At 43.7% G+C, this 18792-nt stretch overlaps 1 protein-coding gene across 1 annotated transcript; it reads left to right on the forward strand.

The window, feature by feature from the left end:
• The first annotated feature begins 6402 nt into the window (after positions 1-6402).
• Positions 6403-17728, forward strand: LOC139404897 (2-hydroxyacyl-CoA lyase 1-like). The gene is made up of 17 exons (XM_071147438.1): positions 6403-6669; positions 7003-7107; positions 7210-7250; positions 7855-7935; positions 8099-8171; positions 8359-8436; positions 8605-8699; positions 9006-9118; positions 9948-10083; positions 10640-10745; positions 14468-14551; positions 15403-15504; positions 15589-15743; positions 16386-16544; positions 16688-16795; positions 16949-17135; positions 17253-17728. The coding sequence occupies exons 1-17, from the start codon at positions 6619-6621 to the stop codon at positions 17283-17285; spliced, it is 1707 nt and encodes a 568-aa protein (XP_071003539.1). The 5' UTR covers positions 6403-6618; the 3' UTR covers positions 17286-17728.
• The last annotated feature ends 1064 nt before the right edge of the window (positions 17729-18792 follow it).

The following is an 18792-nucleotide window of genomic DNA, read 5'->3' on the forward strand; positions in this document are numbered from 1 at the left end:
GGTACTTCCAAATTCTTGGATCATATGTTGTATTTTGTTATCATGTACTATTCATTTCTGTTGTGCATTCTGCAGGTCCATGACCTCTTTGCTGAGTGATGACGAAGAGCGATATGTCTCCTCACCTGAGGGTGGTGATAGAGAGATGAGACACAGACCCCACTCGGCACCACTGAGTTCTGTGTTTGGAATCTCTGAGGATTCTGTCTTCAACATGGTCCAGAGAGGCCAGTCGCAGAGTGACATCGTACTGTCATCCAGTTGGAGTAGACGGGAGAAATACAGACCTGTCAAAATACCAACGGACACCAGGTTTATGATGGGTATTGTAGAGTTGGTTATGAACCTTCTCAACTCCAGATTGGCTGAGCTAATGCGAAGTTTCAGTCAGGGAACTCTAGGTCCGCTGTCTGGTAGTATCTCAGCAAGTCAGCAGTTTGCCCAAGAAATGCTAAGCATGGTGTCTGCTAAGATGTATTCCCATGCCATAGAGCATATTGCTCACGGCTACAAGTCTCCCCTTGAGTTAGAGAGGGAGCTTGAGGCCATATTGGGTCCTCTGGCTGGACAGGTTATAGTCATCATCATAGATAGCATCTTTAAGGCTAAAGCCAACGGAGGAAACAAGGGACGAGCGACCAGCCCCTTGACCTATTTTCTCACTGCCATTTCGGCAGAAATACAAAGCCTAGTTGTTCAGAGATCGGCTAGCAGACCGTCCACCAGACTGTCCAACAACAACCCACTGCTGAACATTTCCAAGTCAAAGGTCTTAAGATCAGTTCTGCTCAAAATGGCAGAACTCTTTGGCCAAGGTCCAAGTGAAACCTGTCTAGTTCCAGTAATCCAGAGTCAGTCCGACAACTCTGTTTGCGACTGGACTCTGAATGCAGGCACCGTTCATCCAAGTCAATTTCTGTCCCACAACAGAATGTCAGAAGTGTCATCCGATGTTGTGGATCTTGTACTTGAGGTTTTTGGGATAACAGGATTTTTGGATAGCAGGAGCTCGTCAAGGCCACAGAGTGCCTGCTCCTACAACTCAGCTAGTGGAGCAATAGATATGAGAGCTCTTGCTGGGGACTTGGTCAGACAGGTGTCTGTCAAACTCAGACCCTTTGTCTCTGAGAGTCAACTCTCCACCATGTCCATGACAGATCTGTCATCTATTTCTGACTCCACCTTGAAGCAGTTGTGTTGTAGCTCTGCTGTTGCTGCAGCAACGGTCTGTCAAGCAATCAAAATGGAGCTCGAGAACCAGAGACCAACCGACCTGTCAGCCAGAGACCTACTATCGTCTCTGGTACAGAGCATTGAGGACATGGATATTTCTGACATCCTCCAGGGCCCGTCGGCCATTTTGGAGGAGGCTGCTATGATTAAGCACCCAGAGATCTCCACCTCGACAATATACAGGTCTCTGCTTCTCGACTCATCTCTCGCCTCCTCTAACATGGTCACTGAGAGCATTATCTTCAACAGCCCACCCCCATCAGAGGAGAATGTGAGTATTCAGAATGTGCTCCCTGTTGATAAAGTTGACATCCTCCATGGTCAACCAGTGGAGGGATATATCGTCAAAGCTGAGCAATGCATCACTCAGGTCATTCAGGATGCAGCTGTGACATATACTAGCGTGCTGGATAAAACCGACACTTGTGGGAAACTGTCGGAAGTTCTGTCTGTCTGCGTTTCCGCTGAGAATATTGAGGATGCATCCTCTGATCTATTTGGTGGAATTATTTCCGACCTGCATGAGGTATCTGAGGTCAATAAGACCTCCATGCGTACGAAATCAGGTCGCAAAATGTTCTGGATGGAAGTGAGTTCAGGTTCCCAGAAGATTTATACCAAAACCCTGGACAAACTGAGGAAGCTTTTCACCTCTCACCTTCTCACTGAGGGAAAAAATACTCCTGTGCAAATTGAGTTCTATGACACTGGACTACTTGTAACTGAGACCACTGTGGAGGTATCTCCTGTACAGAAGACAGACAGTAATACCTCTTCAATGTCCTCAGCCCACCAGCTCACCCTCGACACCTGCACTAAAGGGGTCATCAAACAGGTGATCTCGGTGCTGAGGGTGGAGACTTCAAAGGAAGTCAAATGCGAGAGCATGTCAAATGCATCCTTCGACTTCAACCAGAAGTTGGACTCTATAATTTCGAAATTGGAGAGCCTCACCATTTCGAGTGACGTGACGTCAGCCAAGATTGCCAGGCTCACGCGATCTCGTAGTGCAGCCAGCAGATCCTCTAACATTTCCATCCAGAGCTTTCACAGTGCTGAGTTCCAAGCTACGGCCAAACTGATTGTGCGTGAGGCCATTCTCAGAGCTGCTAGCGAAGCCAACTGTTCTTTGTCACAGAGCATGACTAGCAGCACCTTCTCACACCATGTGGTTTCTACAACTGAAGATATAGTGAATATGATCATGCAAGACCTTGGAAGTCTATCCCGGTACACAGTGGAGGACGCAGACTCCTTCCCACTAGGAGAGAAAAAGCTGCAGTCCCAGCTCAATCCCAGAGTTGTCTTTGACACCTTATTGGATGCTGCTCAAACCATGTACCACAGAGTAAAGGATAGACTGAACGTCTTTTTGTCTTTTCCACCCGTGTCAGTCACCACAGCCAAAGATGTGCTGGACTCCACCCCTGTGGAGACACTCAGATGCTCAAAGTCCCCTGACACTGCTCTTGTTAAGGACAGGAGCCGCACTCCGTCTGTGAGAAGTGAGAAGCCATTTTCAAAAGTCAGTTTGACTAAAAGGTCTAAAGCCCTTGTGTCTTCGAGTGGCTCCTCCACAGACCACCATGTAATTGACACATGCAGTGAGGATGTCACTCTGCCTACCAGGAGTATGTCAGTTGTGAGCGACACCAGTTTGAAGAGAACCTCTCCTCTCCATGGTAGTGGATTGAGTGCAAGTTGTGAACCTCTTGTGGCTCTACAAGACGGAACAGTGGCAGTCAGCCAAGAAGGCTTTAGCAAAACTGCAAAGGAGACGCTCAGCTTGATCCTAAATGTGATCAAGTGCAGATTGGCCAACTCTGAGAGTTCATCTGTTGGGCAGAATGCAAGGGAGGAGCGTCTGATAACCACTAACATGTTAGACTCTCTACTGGAGAGCCTTGACCTGTTGCCTGACATGAGTGCTGCCAATGAGATCACAAGGACAGAATGCCATACCTCTAACGCAATGGACAAGACAGGTTCACAGTCAGCGCTTGTGAGTCAACAAGAAATAAACATATCTGACACCAGTCTCATAGTGAAAACTATAATGGACACATTGAAGACAGACGACCCAGAGATGACTTCAGCAGAAGAACATCTGGATAGGCTCCTGTCAATTGAAGCCCTTCAAGATGCGTCTGGCAACCTGATCGCAAAGGTCCATGGTCTCATTCAGGAGACAACCATAAGCCGCCAGCTTCAATCCACGACTGGCCACAGAAGCCTCTCTCAACCAGCGCTGCCAAAGCCAGCACTGAGGAAGCTGTCAAAGGACGATGCGTCAGAGCTCGTTTACAGCTTTGCCCAGACTTCTGTTAGCAGACTCCTGGGGCAGTGTTTGGTTAGGCCTATGCCACCCACCGCTGACAGGGTTTTGGATCAGGTCATCAAGTTGATGACAGACATGGTGATGGACAGCCTGACTGATCTGTCCAAGTCTGCAATGGAGGATGGTAAGTGAAAGTACCTCTTCATCTGCATAGGACTTCATTGTAACATGATGCTCACTACATTGCGTTTTATGATGTGAACTTTGCTGTTTGCGTCCAAAATGGCACCTTCTTCCATATTTAGTGCACTACTTTTGACCAGAGCCAGACCCTATGGGCCCAGTTCAAAAGTTGTGCACTATAAAGGGAAGAGAAGGCCTTTTGGGACACAGTGACTGATTTCCATTGTTGCGTCCTCTTCTCCCAGTTATTGTACCCAGGTCGGTCACACCAGCTTGCTCTTCTTACTCAGACACCAGCAATGCCGCAAGTGACATCACTCATGGTATTGTAGCTGACCTTAATGCTACTGAGGAATTCCCTGCCAGGGGCCTTAGCCCGGCTGATGTAAAGGCTGACGGCATGGCCCGCCTTCCCTCTGCCAGGGGGGAAGAGACTAAGAAGAACAGGAAGTGGCATTTCCTACACAAAATTGTCAAGATTCCAAAGATCAGGATTAAGGTAGAGGGCTCAGTGTCTTTAGATTACCTCTGTAAGGCAGGGCTGAAATGTACCCTACAGATTCACTAAACCCCTATTGTCTCTGCATTAGAACAATGCTGTTGTCATTGTCTTTAGGAGGTTGAGTGAGGCCGCTGTAATACAATCCTAATACACATGGGAGAGAGAGTCAATGCATGTGTTCCAAATTGCACCCTATTCCCTATATAGTGCACTACTTTTGACCAGAGCTCGATGGGCCCTTGTCAAAAGTAGTGCCTTAAGTAGCCAATAGGGTGCCTTTTGGGATCCATACCATATATTTTACACAGGCTCAGTTGTCCTGATGTGTTTTGTCAACAGCTGTTCAAGACAAAGGGGGAACCAAAGAGCCACCCTGAACAGGATTCTCTGCCTACCAAACGTCTCAGAGAGACTCGTATTTCACAGGGTAAGTGATAAGCATCGATAATGTCATATTGATGTATCACCCTATGGCCAGCTTGTTAAAACGGTGACTACAGATACAGGCGGACAGACAGATACGCACATTCATTTTCTGATTATGAAATATTATTTTCACAGATGCTGAGTGTGAGGTTCCATCCACTTCCCCACCCAAAGAGGACCTGACAACCACACTGGCCCCTGCTCCCCAGGAGTCCCAGTCCCGTAAACGCCCTCTCATAGTCAGGGTGTTACGAGCTATCTCCAGAGCCGTCTCCAAACCATTCAGAGAAGCTTTTGGGAAGAAGAATTAGCCAAATGCCAGATTTTATTACTATTTTAATCAGAGCCTTTATTTAATAAAACATTACTGCATTGATTTCTGTCTATAGTCGTCTTACTGTTTGTGCAAGATAATGGTACTTCAAACCACATCGTCAAACGTAGTTATAGTGAAGCACTGTTTATGATTATTGATTGTGGAAATCACATTTTAATACAGAAAAGATGTCGTTACATAAAGACAGACATATAGGAGAAAACTCTGTCGACTATTCACATGATCAAGACACAACTAAAGCCATGAATGGATCATATTATTATACCTTTATTTCAACAAGGAACACAGACTGAGACCAAGGTTTCTTTTACAGCTGGGCCCTGCGTAGACATGTTACACATTCAGTTTAGCTACAATGATTAAGAAACTACACAAGAAACAAGACCATCACAGATAACACAAAAATACAGCAGCAGATTATTACGTTTGCACACAGGTTATTCCCCTAACAACACAATAACTTGCATTACCCGAAAGTTACAAGCAATACAGAAATAAAAATCCTCCAATAATTATTTAAAATGGGCAACAGGGGGACAAGAGTCTCAAATTTAAGTTTAGTCTGCAGGCTTTTCCATTGGCAAGGAGCGTAACAGGAAAAGGCAGCCATACCCAACTCTGTGGAAATCGCATGGACCTCAAGTGTAATCCATGCTTGAGACCTGGTTTTAGGAATTCTAATTCTAATATTGATGAGTGATGATAAATAAGATGGTAGTTTATTTAGAAGTGCTTCATAGACAAACACGAGAACATATTCTCGTCTCATGGACAGCGAAGTCCAACCCACATTTTGATACAAAACACAGTGGTGAGTTCTGTAGCTAGCGTCCGTAATAAACCTAAGTACTCAATGATAAATAGCATCCAGCGATGTAAGTGTGAATGCCATAGCATGCATGTAGATAATATCCCCATAATCTATAACAGACATAAAAGTAGCTTGCACAATTTGTCTTCTATTTGTACAGGACAAACATGTCCTGTCTCTAAAGAGGAAGCCTAGCTTGATTTTTAGCCGTTTATAAAGTTCGTCAATATGCATTTTAATAGGCAGTTCATCATCCAACCATATCCCTAAGTATTTATATGCAGAGACCTGATTCATTCGAGAACCATGTAAGCTCTTGTAAGTGCAAGTGTATTTTCAACCAACTTTTTGAACCTATTAAAAATCATAAAATGTGTTTTCTTTGTTTCTTGTTTTAAATGTACATTTTATTTTAACAATTTTAAAACAAGATGAACAGAGAACAGTTGTTACACTTTCTACTCAAGTCATACACTCATAATTACTTAATTGAGTTAAGTATAAGTGCAGTTATAAACACATAATGAGACCTTGTTTTGTATTTCTTGCAATAAAAAAAGAAAAAGGCTACTAGGTCATACATATTCATAACTACTATCGTACGGCTCATGTGATTGGCCCTGAACCCGGAAGTCGTATAAACGGGTCATGCTTTGGGCAGCAGTGCCAGAAGTCGTTCCGTCACTCAAATTTGCACTCTGTGGAGTAAGTGGCTATCGAAATATCTATCGATTGTCGCTACTCATATAATGCATTTTGTAATGCGGACAAAAACCAATGATTTGCAAGAGATCTAAAAACGACGTATAAGCTATTGAGTATCACTAACAGATTTCTGGACAGTAATAATGGAAGATGTGACAGGCGCTCAGCTCATTGCTGAGGCACTAAAAGCTCAGGTGAGATATGTGCAATTTATATAAAAGAGTATTACACTGTATAACGGTATTGCTACGGTTTGGTAAATAATATATTCGTCGCTGATCATGTCCTTGGCAGTGACAATGTAGCACTAGGAGTTGTGAAAGTGTGTCAAAGGTCATTGCACTGGTATAGCGAACTATTCATATTTGTGTAGCAAAACATTTAGATGTTTATGTGGATGTTTGTTAACATATGGAATGGCATATGTTAACACCCCTGTTGATGTATGCCAAAGTGTGTGTCAATGCAAAGAACATCTACACTACACTGTAACAATTCATACTGTATCCACATGTATCTCTCTGCAGAATGTAGAGTATATGTTTGGAATAGTTGGTGTTCCAGTCATTGAAGTGGCTATGGCAGCTCAAGCCTCAGGAATCAAGTATGTGGGAATGCGCAATGAACAAGCCGTAAGCCACCTTTTATTTTTAGGAATCTTCCCATGACATTTTTTTATGTGAATTGGTTGTGGGTACACCAGTAATACTGATGTGGTGTGTGTCATCCAACAGGCTTGCTATGCTGCGTCTGCTGTTGGTTACCTCACTGGACGGTAGGAGGATTGTCATTATAAGAGAGCTCTAGAGATACTGTCTCTCCTCTCTGAAATCCCTGACCTATCTCCATACATTGTTAATGTGGGAAGCAACCCATCTGCCTAGGGAGACTACTCTCTCCATACAATACTAAACCATGGGATATTAACTAGCCATACACAGACTTGTGTGTGAGGGTCAGTTTCATAGCTGTTTTACATTGCTAATTCTGTCTGTCTCAGTTTGTTTTCCTGTCTTACTGCCTGTTCCTCTCTGTCTGCTTATCTTCCTGTCTTACTGCCTGTTCCTCTCTGTCTGCTTATCTTCCTGTTTGTCTGCCTGTTCCTCTCTGTCTGCTTATCTTCCTGTTTGTCTGCCTGTTCCTCTCTGTCTGCTTATCTTCCTGTTTGTCTGCCTGTCTGTCTGTTCCTCTCTGTCTGCTTATCTTCCTGTTTGTCTGCCTGTCTGCCTGTTCCTCTCTGTCTGCTTATCTTCCTGTTTGTCTGCCTGTCTGCCTGTTCCTCTCTGTCTGCTTATCTTCCTGTTTGTCTGCCTGTCTGCCTGTTCATCTCTGTCTGCTTATCTTCCTGTTTGTCTGCCTGTCTGTCTGTTCCTCTCCAGTCCAGGGGCGTGTCTGGTTGTGTCTGGACCGGGACTCATCCATGCTCTTGGTGGAATGGCCAACGCTAACATGAACTGCTGGTATGTTAGAACTCTACAAACAGAAGGCCCTTCTACTCATGTTCAGTGGTCCTTCCTTTCAAAAGAAGGGATGCTATCCCTACACTGCAAAAAATGATCTGAGGACTCCAAACTATCTCCGCTTGTCAGTTGATGTCATTGTGTGATACCACTCTCTCTGTAGGCCTGTGATTGTTATTGGAGGCTCCTCCGATCAAAACCAGGAGACCACTGGGGCGTTTCAAGAGTTTCCACAGGTACTAATTCAACCATGAGGTTTCTGACTATTGAACATTAGGGGGTGGTTTCCCGGACACAGATTAAGCTTAGTCATGGCCTAAAAAGCAAACTCAATAGAGAATCTCTGTCCAGGAAACTGGTCCTAGTAGTTTAATTGCTGAAAGAAGACATAATTTGTTATTTGTGGTCCTCTTTCTCCGTCAGGTGGAGGCGTGCAGACTGTACAGTAAGTTCTCAGCTAGGCCCAGCAGTCTGGATATGATCTCCTCAGTGGTAGAGAAGGTATACAGTCTCCTCTGACTCCCTATGTTTAGTCCTCTTCATATCATTTGGTATCACCTGCAATTGTTTTCTGAACTCTAATTTTCCAGCTTAGCAAGGTAACTTAAGTTCTTCAGAAGAACACCGCCTTAATTGATAGTGAATGGAAGGGTATTTGGTCTGTCTTAGGCAGTACGCACTAGCATGTATGGACGTCCCGGTGCTGTATACGTAGACATATCTGGGGACATGGTCAATGCTAAAGTGGACAGGAGCAGAGTCAGGTTGGTGGCTATCACTGTCTCTCATCCATTTAAAATGTATACTAATGTGTTACTGTTGAATATGTATACCTCTGACTTCACATCACCATTTAGATTTTATTTTGTTCTACCTTTTAACGTCTGAAGTGAACAAGAAATTACCAGATTTTGTTAAATTAGTTAGAAAATATAGCACTATATCAAAGTATTCTCATCAGAGAATAGCAATAAGCCTAGATAGACCTTCATGATTTATTTACCTATGCAATGAAGTTGATAGGTAACATGTTTAATGTTTGACCAATTCTTTCCTATTTCCTTTGTCAGAGAGGTGCCCTGTTGTCCACCTCCTCCAGTGAGTATGGCTGACCATATGGCGATCACAGAAGCACTGGCTGTTCTAAAAGGAGCCAAACGGCCTTTACTTATCATTGGGAAAGGTAGGTCAAACAGCCTTTACTCATCATTGGGAAAGGTAGGCCAAACAGCCTTTACTCATCATTGGGAAAGGTAGGCCAAACAGCCTTTACTTATCATTGGGAAAGGTAGGCCAAACAGCCTTTACTTATCATTGGGAAAGTTAGGCAATGCTTTTTAATAGCCAAACCCAGAACTGACATCTTGTGGAATTGCGTCAGGTACTTGATTCAGTTCTGTGGGGAGATATTAAGAGAAAGATACAAAGATACAAACATGACTCTTCACCCCCCCCCCCTAAACAGAAACTTTCTGCAAGTTTCAGGCAAGTTTATGGGCCAAATGTCCCCATCCCCTTCTGACATTGAAAAGATGCGAGCACCTGTGAAATCGTGATTTGTCCAAATGATCAGTAGTGAAATATCAGCGTACCAGAACAGAGTTCCTCGTTAGTGGAAGGTAGCCTAGTGGTTAGAGCGTTGGACCACTAACCGAAAGGTTGCTGGATCAAATCTCCCGAGCTGACAAGATAAAAATCTGTCGTTCTGTCCCTGAGCAAGGCACTGTTCCCCGGGTGCCGAAGACGTGGATGTGGATTAAGGCAGCCCCCGCACCTTTCTGATTCAGAGGGTTACATACGGAAGACACATTTCAGTTGAAGGCATTCAATTGTACAACTGACTAGGTCTCCCCTTTCCCCAGTTCTACCTGTCAGAGAGGCATGTTTGTTCTACATGTTATATTTTTATCTGAACGTTGCACAACGTTGTGTTCAGCTGAATGCATCCCAGCTGGGAAGGTCAGTCTGTTGATATCAGTGTGGCGGTGCCCTCTGTCTGTTTCCCTCTGCAGGTGCAGCCCATGGAAGAGCAGAGGGGGCTCTGAGGGAGCTGGTGGAGGGGTGTGGCCTGCCCTTCCTACCCACCCCCATGGGTAAAGGGGTGCTGCCTGACGACCACCCCAACTGTGTTGCTGCTGCCCGCTCCAGGTCAGCCACTCCTTCTCTCAGCTGGCATCATATTCATGTACAGACCTTTGACTGTATAAGTAGGACCAGGATGAACAGACCAGGAGAACTCTGGGCCTTCCTGAAATCCCCATCTATAACTAGTCTCTTTTCATCACATTTTGTTTAATCTGATTGTGTTCTTTTCCCTGCTCTCTTCCTCTCTTCCTAACCCTCTTCATCCCCTCTTTCTATCCTCCTCCTCTTTTCTTAACCCTCCTCCTTCTCGCTTTCTATCCACCTCTCTTCCTATCCTCCTCCACCTCTCTTCCTATCCTCCTCCTCCTCTCTTCCTATCCTCCTCCACCTCTCTTCCTATCCTCCTCCACCTCTCTTCCTATCCTCCTCCACCTCTCTTCCTATCCTCCTCCTCCTCTCTTCCTATCCTCCTCCTCCTCTCTTCCTATCCTCCTCCTCCTCTCTTCCTATCCTCCTCCTCCTCTCTTCCTATCCTCCTCCTCTCTTCCTAACCCTCCTCCTCCTATACTCCTCCTCTCTTCCCATCCTCCTGGTTCTATGGTCTTGGTGTGGACTGCAGAGCTCTGCTCCAGTCTGATGTTGTGGTCCTACTTGGTGCCAGGCTCAACTGGATCCTGCACTTTGGCCTTCCCCCCAGGTTTGACCCCCATGTAAAGGTCATCCAGGTAGGTCAAAGTTCACCAGTAGGGTTGCTTTTTAAATGTTATTTTCAGGATTCCAGATTGTCTGCTTATTACGTCAGATTTTCTGATTTCTGGAATCTTCCAACAGGGATTTCTGAGAATTTTGGGAAAGTTGCCATAATTTTGCAACCCTAGTCACAGGTCATGTCGTAGTGTACTGCAGTTCATTGTAATCAGGTATAAATGTCTTTGAGTCAGTCTATTGGATTTAGTCTATTACCTATATAGCTTCTCTATAAGTCTCTTGTGGTCTCTCTAAATAATGTCATGGCTGTCATAGTGCTGTACAGTACATCTGTAAGGTGGTGTGGTAAATGGCCAATATACCACGGCTAAGGGCTGTTCTTATGTACGATGCAACGCAGAGTGCCTGGATACAGGCCTTATCCCGTGATATATTGGCCATATACCTTAAACCCCAGAGGTCCCTTATTGCTATTATAAATTGGTTACCACCACATTCTAACAGTGAAAATATTTTTGGGGTCATACCCATGTTAAACGGTCTTTTATACGCCGGGTGGTTTGAGCCCTGAATGCTGATTGGCTAACAGCCGTGGTTTATCAGACTGTTTACCATGGGTATGACAAAACATATATTTTTACTACTCTAATTATGTTGTTAACCAGATTATAATAGCAATAAGGCACCTCAGGGGTTTGTGGTTATGGCCAATATACCATGGCTAAGGCCTGTATGGTATATTGGCCGTATACCACACCCCCTTGGGCCATATTGCTTAAATATACAGTACCTCGGCTTTAACCCAATCAGCATTCAGTACTCAAATCACTCGGTTTATAAAAGGGAACGCTATATACATACACACACACACACATGCATACATACAGTGGCAAGAAAAAGTATGTGAACCCTTTGGAAAAACCTGGATCTCTGCATAAATTGGTCAAACTTTGATCTGATCTTCATCTAGGTCACAACAACAGACAAACACAGTCTGCTTAAACTTATAACACACAAACAATGATACATTTTCATGTCTTTATTGAACACACTTTCAGTTAAAGCTTGGTCGCACATGGGTCTTCCAAATGGACAATGACCCCAAGTATACTTCCAAAGTTGAGGCAAAATGGCTTAAGGACGACAAAGTCAAGGTATTGGAGTGGCCATCACAAAGCCCTGACCTCAATCCTATAGAAAATTTGTGGGCAGAACTGAAAAAGTGTGTGCGAGCAAGGAGGCCTACAAACCTGACTCGGTTACACCAGCTCTGTCAGGCGGAATGGGCCAAAATTCACCCAACTTATTGTGGGAAGCTTGTGGATGCAATGTTTGACCCAAGTTAAACAATTTAAAGGCAATGCTACCAAATACTAATTGAGTGTATGTAAACTTCTGACCCACTGGGAATGTGATGAAAGAAATAAAAGCTGAAATAAATAATTCTCTCTACTATTATTCTGCCATTTCACATTCTTAAAATAAAGTGGTGATCCTAACTGACCTTAGACAGGGATTTTTACTAGTATTTAATGTCAGGAATTGTGAAAAACTCGGCAATAAAAATAAACGTCCCTTTTTCAGGACCCTGTCTTTCAAAGATAATTCTTAAATATCCAAATAACTTCATAGATCTTCATTGTAAAGGGTTTAAACACTGTTTCCCATGCTTGTTTAATGAACAATAAGACACTAACAGCTTACAGACAGTAGGCAATTAAGGTCACAGTTATGAAAACTTAGGACACTAAAGAGGCCTTTCTACTAACTGAAAAACACCAAAAGAACGATGCCTAGGGTCCCTGCTCATCTGCGTGAACGTGCCTTAGGCATGCTTCAAGGAGGCATGAGGACGACAGATGTGGCTAGGGCAATAAATTGCAATGTCAGTACTGTGAAGACGCCTAAGACAACGCTACAGGGAGACAGGATGGACAGCTGATCGTCCGCGCAGTGGCAGACCAAGTGTAACAACACCTGCACAGGATCGGTACATCCGAACATCACACCTGCGGGACAGGTACAGGATGGCAACAACAACTGCCCGAGTTACACCAGGAACGCACCAATCCCTCCATCAATGCTCAGACTGTCCGCAATAGGCTGAGAGAAGCTGGACTAAGGGCTTGTAGGCCTGTTATAAGGCAAGTCCTCACCAGACATCACCGGCAACAACGTCGCCTATGGGCACAAACCCACCATCGCTGGACCAGACAGGACTCGCAAAAAGTGCTCTTCACTGACGAGTCGCGATTTTGTCTCACCAGGGGTGATGGTCGGATTCGCGTTTATCGTTGAAGGAATGAGCGTTACACCGAGGCCTATACCCTGGAGTGGGATCGATTTGGAGGTGAAGGGTCCGTCATGGTCTGTGGCGGTGTGTCACAGCATCATCGGACTGAGCTTGTTGTCATTGCAGGCAATCTCAACTCTGTGCGTTACAGGGAAGACATCCTCCTCCCTCATGTGGTACCCTTCCTGCAGGCTCATCCTGACCTGACCCTCCATCATGACAATGCCACCAGCCATACTGCTCATTCGATGCGTGATTTCCTGCAAGACAGGAATGTCAGTGTTCTGCCATGGCCAGCGAAGAGCCCAGATCTCAATCCCATTGAGCACGTCTGGGACCTATTGGATTGGAGGGTGAAGGCTAGGGCCATTACCCCCAAAAATCTCAGGGAACTTGCAGGTGCCTTGGTGGAAGAATGGGGTAAAATCTCACAGCAAGAAATTGCAAATCTGGTGCAGTCCATGAGGAGGAGATGCACTGCAGTACTTAATGCAGCTGGTGGCCACACCAGATACTGACTGTTACTTTTGATTTTGACCCCCCCATTGTTCAGGGACACATTATTCAATTTCTGTTAGTCACATGTCTGTGGAACTTGTTCAGTTTATGTCTCAGTTGTTGAATCTTGTTATGTTCATACAAATATTTACACATGTTAAGTTTGCTGAAAATTAAAGGCAGTTGACAGTGAGAGGACATTTCTTTTTTTGCTGAGAATATTTTTGTGTGTGTGTATATATTTATATATATATATGTATATATTTATATATATATATGTATATATTTATATATATATATGTATATATTTATATATATATATTTATATATATATATATATATATATATTTATATATATATATATTTTTATATATATATATATTTATATATATATATATATTTATATTTATATATATATATATATATATATTTATATATTTATATATATATATATATATATTTACATTTATATATATATATATATATTTATTTATATATATATAAATATATACACACACACAAAAATATTCTTTATTTATTATTTATTTTATATATAATATAATATATACTTGACAACGTTCTTTTTTTTTTTTTTTTTTTTTTTCAATTTCATTTAACACAACCGATAAGTAAGTGTACCAGTTCGTTTTTATTTAGTTTTCTTTCCTATTTATATATATATATATTATATATTTATATGTGTGTGTGTGTTAGCCTTATCATTATGTGGTGGAACCTGGTTATTTCTGTTGTGTTTGGCCGGTCTTCCAGCTGCTGTTACATGTGTCGTGCACGGTGCTCTTCCTGTCATGTGTTGCGCACGGTGCTCTTCCTGTCATGTGTCGCGTACGGTGCTCTTCCTGTCATGTGTCGCGCACGGTGCTCTTCCTGTCATGTGTCGTTGCTGGTATGTTGTAGTAACGTTCCACATACTTTATTTATGTCAAGGTTGATCTATGTGCAGAGGAGATGGGGAACAACATGCAACCTGCTGCGGCTCTCCTAGGGGACGTCAATGCTATTGTCAAGCAGGTAACACAACTCAGTCCTGGGGGATATCAATGCTATTGTCAAGCAGGTAACACAACTCAGTCCTGGGGGATGTCAATGCTACTGTCAAGCAGGTAACACAACTCAGTCCTGGGGGATATCAATGCTATTGTCAAGCAGGTAACACAACTCAGTCCTGGGGGATATCAATGCTATTGTCAAGCAGGTAACACAACTCAGTCCTGGGGGATATCAATGCTATTGTCAAGCAGGTAACACAACTCAGTCCTGGGGGATATCAATGCTATTGTCAAGCAGGTAACACAACTCAGTCCTGGGGGATATCAATGCTATTGTCAAGCAGGTAACACATCACAGGCATCTAATATGTGCCCCATATCTGTATGTTACTGTATTGCTGGGTCCTGGTGGTCTGTAGTGTCTTGTCAAGTCACATTTTATTTACAGTGCATTTAACAAGTCTCAATACACATTTTTTTAAAGAAACAAGCATTGATTATCCTGTCTGTAACAACTATTTGATTTTCAGCAAAGTATAAATAGAATTAAATTGGTAAAGATGTAGGATCTTATTTGAACCAGTTTGCTACAGCAGGAAAATAATCCTGCAGCAACAGGAATGTGAATTATTATGTGGATTATAATAATTTGACATTTTCTGTAGGGGTTGATACATTTCTCATAGGGGAAAATCAAGTCTGAAATGTATAAGAGTAAACACTTCAGAAGCCTTTTTAAACCTCAAATATACAACACATTTTACATGTCCTGCATTGCAGGAAAGTTCTCCTGCTACAGGGTGCTCAAATTAAGATCGTACATCTGTACTTGATTCAGTTTGCTTAGTTTCTACTCCTCATCTTAACTTTCAGATCCTAGAGTATGTTCGTAAAGATGGCTGGAAGTATCCAGCTGATACAGAATGGTGGACCACATTGAAAGAGAAGATGGCTGCTAACGCAACAATGACAAAGGTGTGTTGGTGTGTGCGTCCATGACCTGTGACCTAAGCAAGCTAGCCTATCTACCACCCCTGATTTGATTGTGTTTCTCTCCAGGCATTAGCTCTTCAGTCAACAACACCCATGAACTACTACCAAGTGTTCCACCACATCTCCCAGCTGCTGCCCCACGACTGTGTCATCGTGAGTGAGGGGGCCAACACCATGGACATTGGGCGTACCATGTTGAACAACTACCTTCCTCGACACAGGCAAGGCATGCTGCCTCACACAAGTCTTTCCCTGTAGGCAAGTAGGAATTAGTTGTTGTTGTCCAGGAACCTGACAGGTTGACTGGATGACTTCTCAATGTAGTGCTGCCTGACAGGTTGACTGGATGACTTCTCAATGTAGTGCTGCCTGGCAGGCTGACTAGATGACTCCTCAATATAGTGCTGCCTGACAGGTTGACCTCTCAATATAGTGCTGCCTGGCAGGCTGACTAGATGACTTCTCAATGTAGTGCTGCCTGACAGGTTGACTGGATGATTATTCAATGTTGTGCTGCCTGACAGGTTGACTGGATGATTATTCATTGTAGTGCTGCCTGACAGGTTGACTGGATGATTATTCAATGTTGTGCTGCCTGACAGGTTGACTGGATGATTATTCAATGTAGTGCTGCCTGACAGGATGACTTCTCAATATAGTGCTGCCTGACAGGTTGACTTCTCAATGTAGTGCTGCCTGACAGGTTGACTAGATGGACTCTCTTAGTATCTTACCCCCCCAGATATTGTTCCTTGCTTCCTACTTAACACACACGCAAACAAAGATACCTTTTTTTACACACTCTGAGCTCTTATTAACACAGCCGTGTGTGTGTGTGTGTGTGTGTGTGTGTGTGTGTGCAGGTTGGATGCTGGCACCTTTGGGACGATGGGGGTGGGTCTGGGCTTTGCCATCGCGGCTGCAACAGTGCAGAGGAACCAGAACACAGGCCAGAGAGTGGTGTGTGTGGAGGGCGACAGTGCCTTTGGATTCTCTGGGATGGAGGTAGAGACCATGTGCAGGTTGGTACAGTCAAGGTCTCTCTCACATAGCAAAATGTGGTTGTAGTAATCAATGGTCTGGTGCATAGGATAATTAAAGTGTCAACACCCTAACCTAGTCATTGATGCTTTCCCTCGTTATTGATGCTTTCCCCTCTGACCAGGTATAAACTCCCGGTGGTCATCATCGTGGTCAACAACAACGGGATCTACAGCGGCGTGGATGCAGAGACGTGGGAAATGATGGGGAAGATGGGAGATCTCACCACTGTGTGAGTACAGAGGGGTTTGGGTTTAAAGGTCAATTTGGGACTGGGCCTACTCTGACTGGTCAGGATTACCAAGGTCAGGATTACCTCTAGTGATGGTATGTTGGTCATCTTGTCCTCGGTTCTCCCCCCTCGGTTCTCCCCTCTCCTCTCCAGAGCCCCCCCTGTGACCCTGCTGCCTGAAGCCCGCTATGATGAGGTCATGAACGCCTTCGGAGGACGAGGGTTCCTGGTGCGGACAGAGGAGGAGCTGCGTAGTGCCTTACAGCTCAGCCTCAGTGACTGGGAGAGACCTAGTCTCCTCAACGTCCTCATAGACCCCTCCTCAGACAGGAAGCAACAGGTAACTACAGGACAAATCTGACATGACACCCCGTTCCCTGGTCTATACCAGGCAAATTCAAATCTGGACGTCAAAGCCAGTTCGACTGACTGTCCATGGTCTGTCTCTGTCTCTTAGGAGTTTCCATGGCTAACTCGTTCCAACCTGTAGGCCAGTGAGGAAGACCTGCTTCCTTCTGCCACCTGATGGACAAATTGGGTACATCCCAAATGGCAACCTCTTCTCTATAAGTTTCATTATCTATGGGCCCTGGTTAAAAGTAGTGCACTAAATAGGGAATATGGTGCCATTTGGGATGCAGCCCTTGTCAGTGAAGTTTCTCTCTATAACGTGGTGTTTGGAGACAATGACAGCTCCTCTCTCGACCATGAGAAGGCTGCATGTGTTTTTGTATCTAAAAAATAATCATGTTTCTATGAAATGTTTTAATCAAGTCACATTTACTACACGGTAGTATTACATTTTCGATTTTGGAAATTTATACCATGATTAAGATGAGAAAATGTGAGAAAATGTCAGGTATAATATTTGTCTTTGGCTTGTTTACTATATTTGTACAAGTGTCCTTGAAAATAAACTTTGTTGCAGACAAACTGAAAGATATTAGTAGTTATTTTAGAAAATTCTAAGTGAATTCAATGTCTTTCAGAGCAGTAGACTAGAGGACTCTTTGCCACTTCCTTTTGAAGTAAAGGAAATGATTCTGTGTCCTGTTCATCTCTCCAGTCCCTCAGTCAGTGTGCCTTGTCCCCAACAGTACCCAGGTAACTGCTGATATTACAAAGTCCTCCAGCTCAAAATAAGCTCATGTGTAGCATGTGGTCAACGCAACTCCTTCCTCAAACTAACCTCTTACCCCTCTTCAGGGTTCCTCTGCCAAGGAAACATCATGGCTGACATTAGTTAATGAGAAATGTGTGCAATGTCAGTCTGTGTGACATTGGGTTGGAATCAGTGGAGGCTCCTCGGGAGGAAGGGGAGGACCATCCTCCTCAGTGAATTTCATAAACATAAAAACAGTGAAACATTAAAGTGAACCTTTTTAGATAAAACTAAATATATTAATGTCGCCAAATAATCTATTAAAATACAGTGTTGCAATGAAGGTCGACAGTAGCAATAACAGCACTCTGTAGGGTAGTACTATGGTGTCGCTGGAGGACAGCTAGCTTCCTCCTCTGGGTACATTGACTTCAATATAAAACCTAGGAGGGTCGTGGTTCTCACCCCCTTCCAAAAATGTACACATATTCCAGAGGACTTCCTTCAACCTATCGGAGCTCTTGCAGCATTAACTGACATGTTGTTGACCCAATCAAAGGATCAGATAATGAATCTAGTACTGAAAGCATAAGCTACAGCTAGCTAGCACTGCAGTGCATAGCATGTGGTGAGTAGTTGACCCAAAGAGAAAGACAATAATTGAAGCTAAACAAAGGAATTTATTTTAAAAATTAAGCGAGAGAGAGCTAGCTATATATTTTTTTCCACTTTCACTTTGCTAGCTAGTTTAGCCTACTCAAACACCTGGCTCAAACAGAGAGGGATGCTATGTTACCTAGCTAGCTGGCTAAGGCTATCCAACACTGGAACTCTTCCAAGTCACGGTAAGCTTTTGGTTTTATGAATTTATTGCCACTGGGGCCGCCAGTGTAAC

Source organism: Oncorhynchus clarkii, unplaced genomic scaffold (assembly GCF_045791955.1).
Source record: "Oncorhynchus clarkii lewisi isolate Uvic-CL-2024 unplaced genomic scaffold, UVic_Ocla_1.0 unplaced_contig_7861_pilon_pilon, whole genome shotgun sequence".
NCBI classification, from domain to species: Eukaryota; Metazoa; Chordata; class Actinopteri; order Salmoniformes; family Salmonidae; genus Oncorhynchus; species Oncorhynchus clarkii.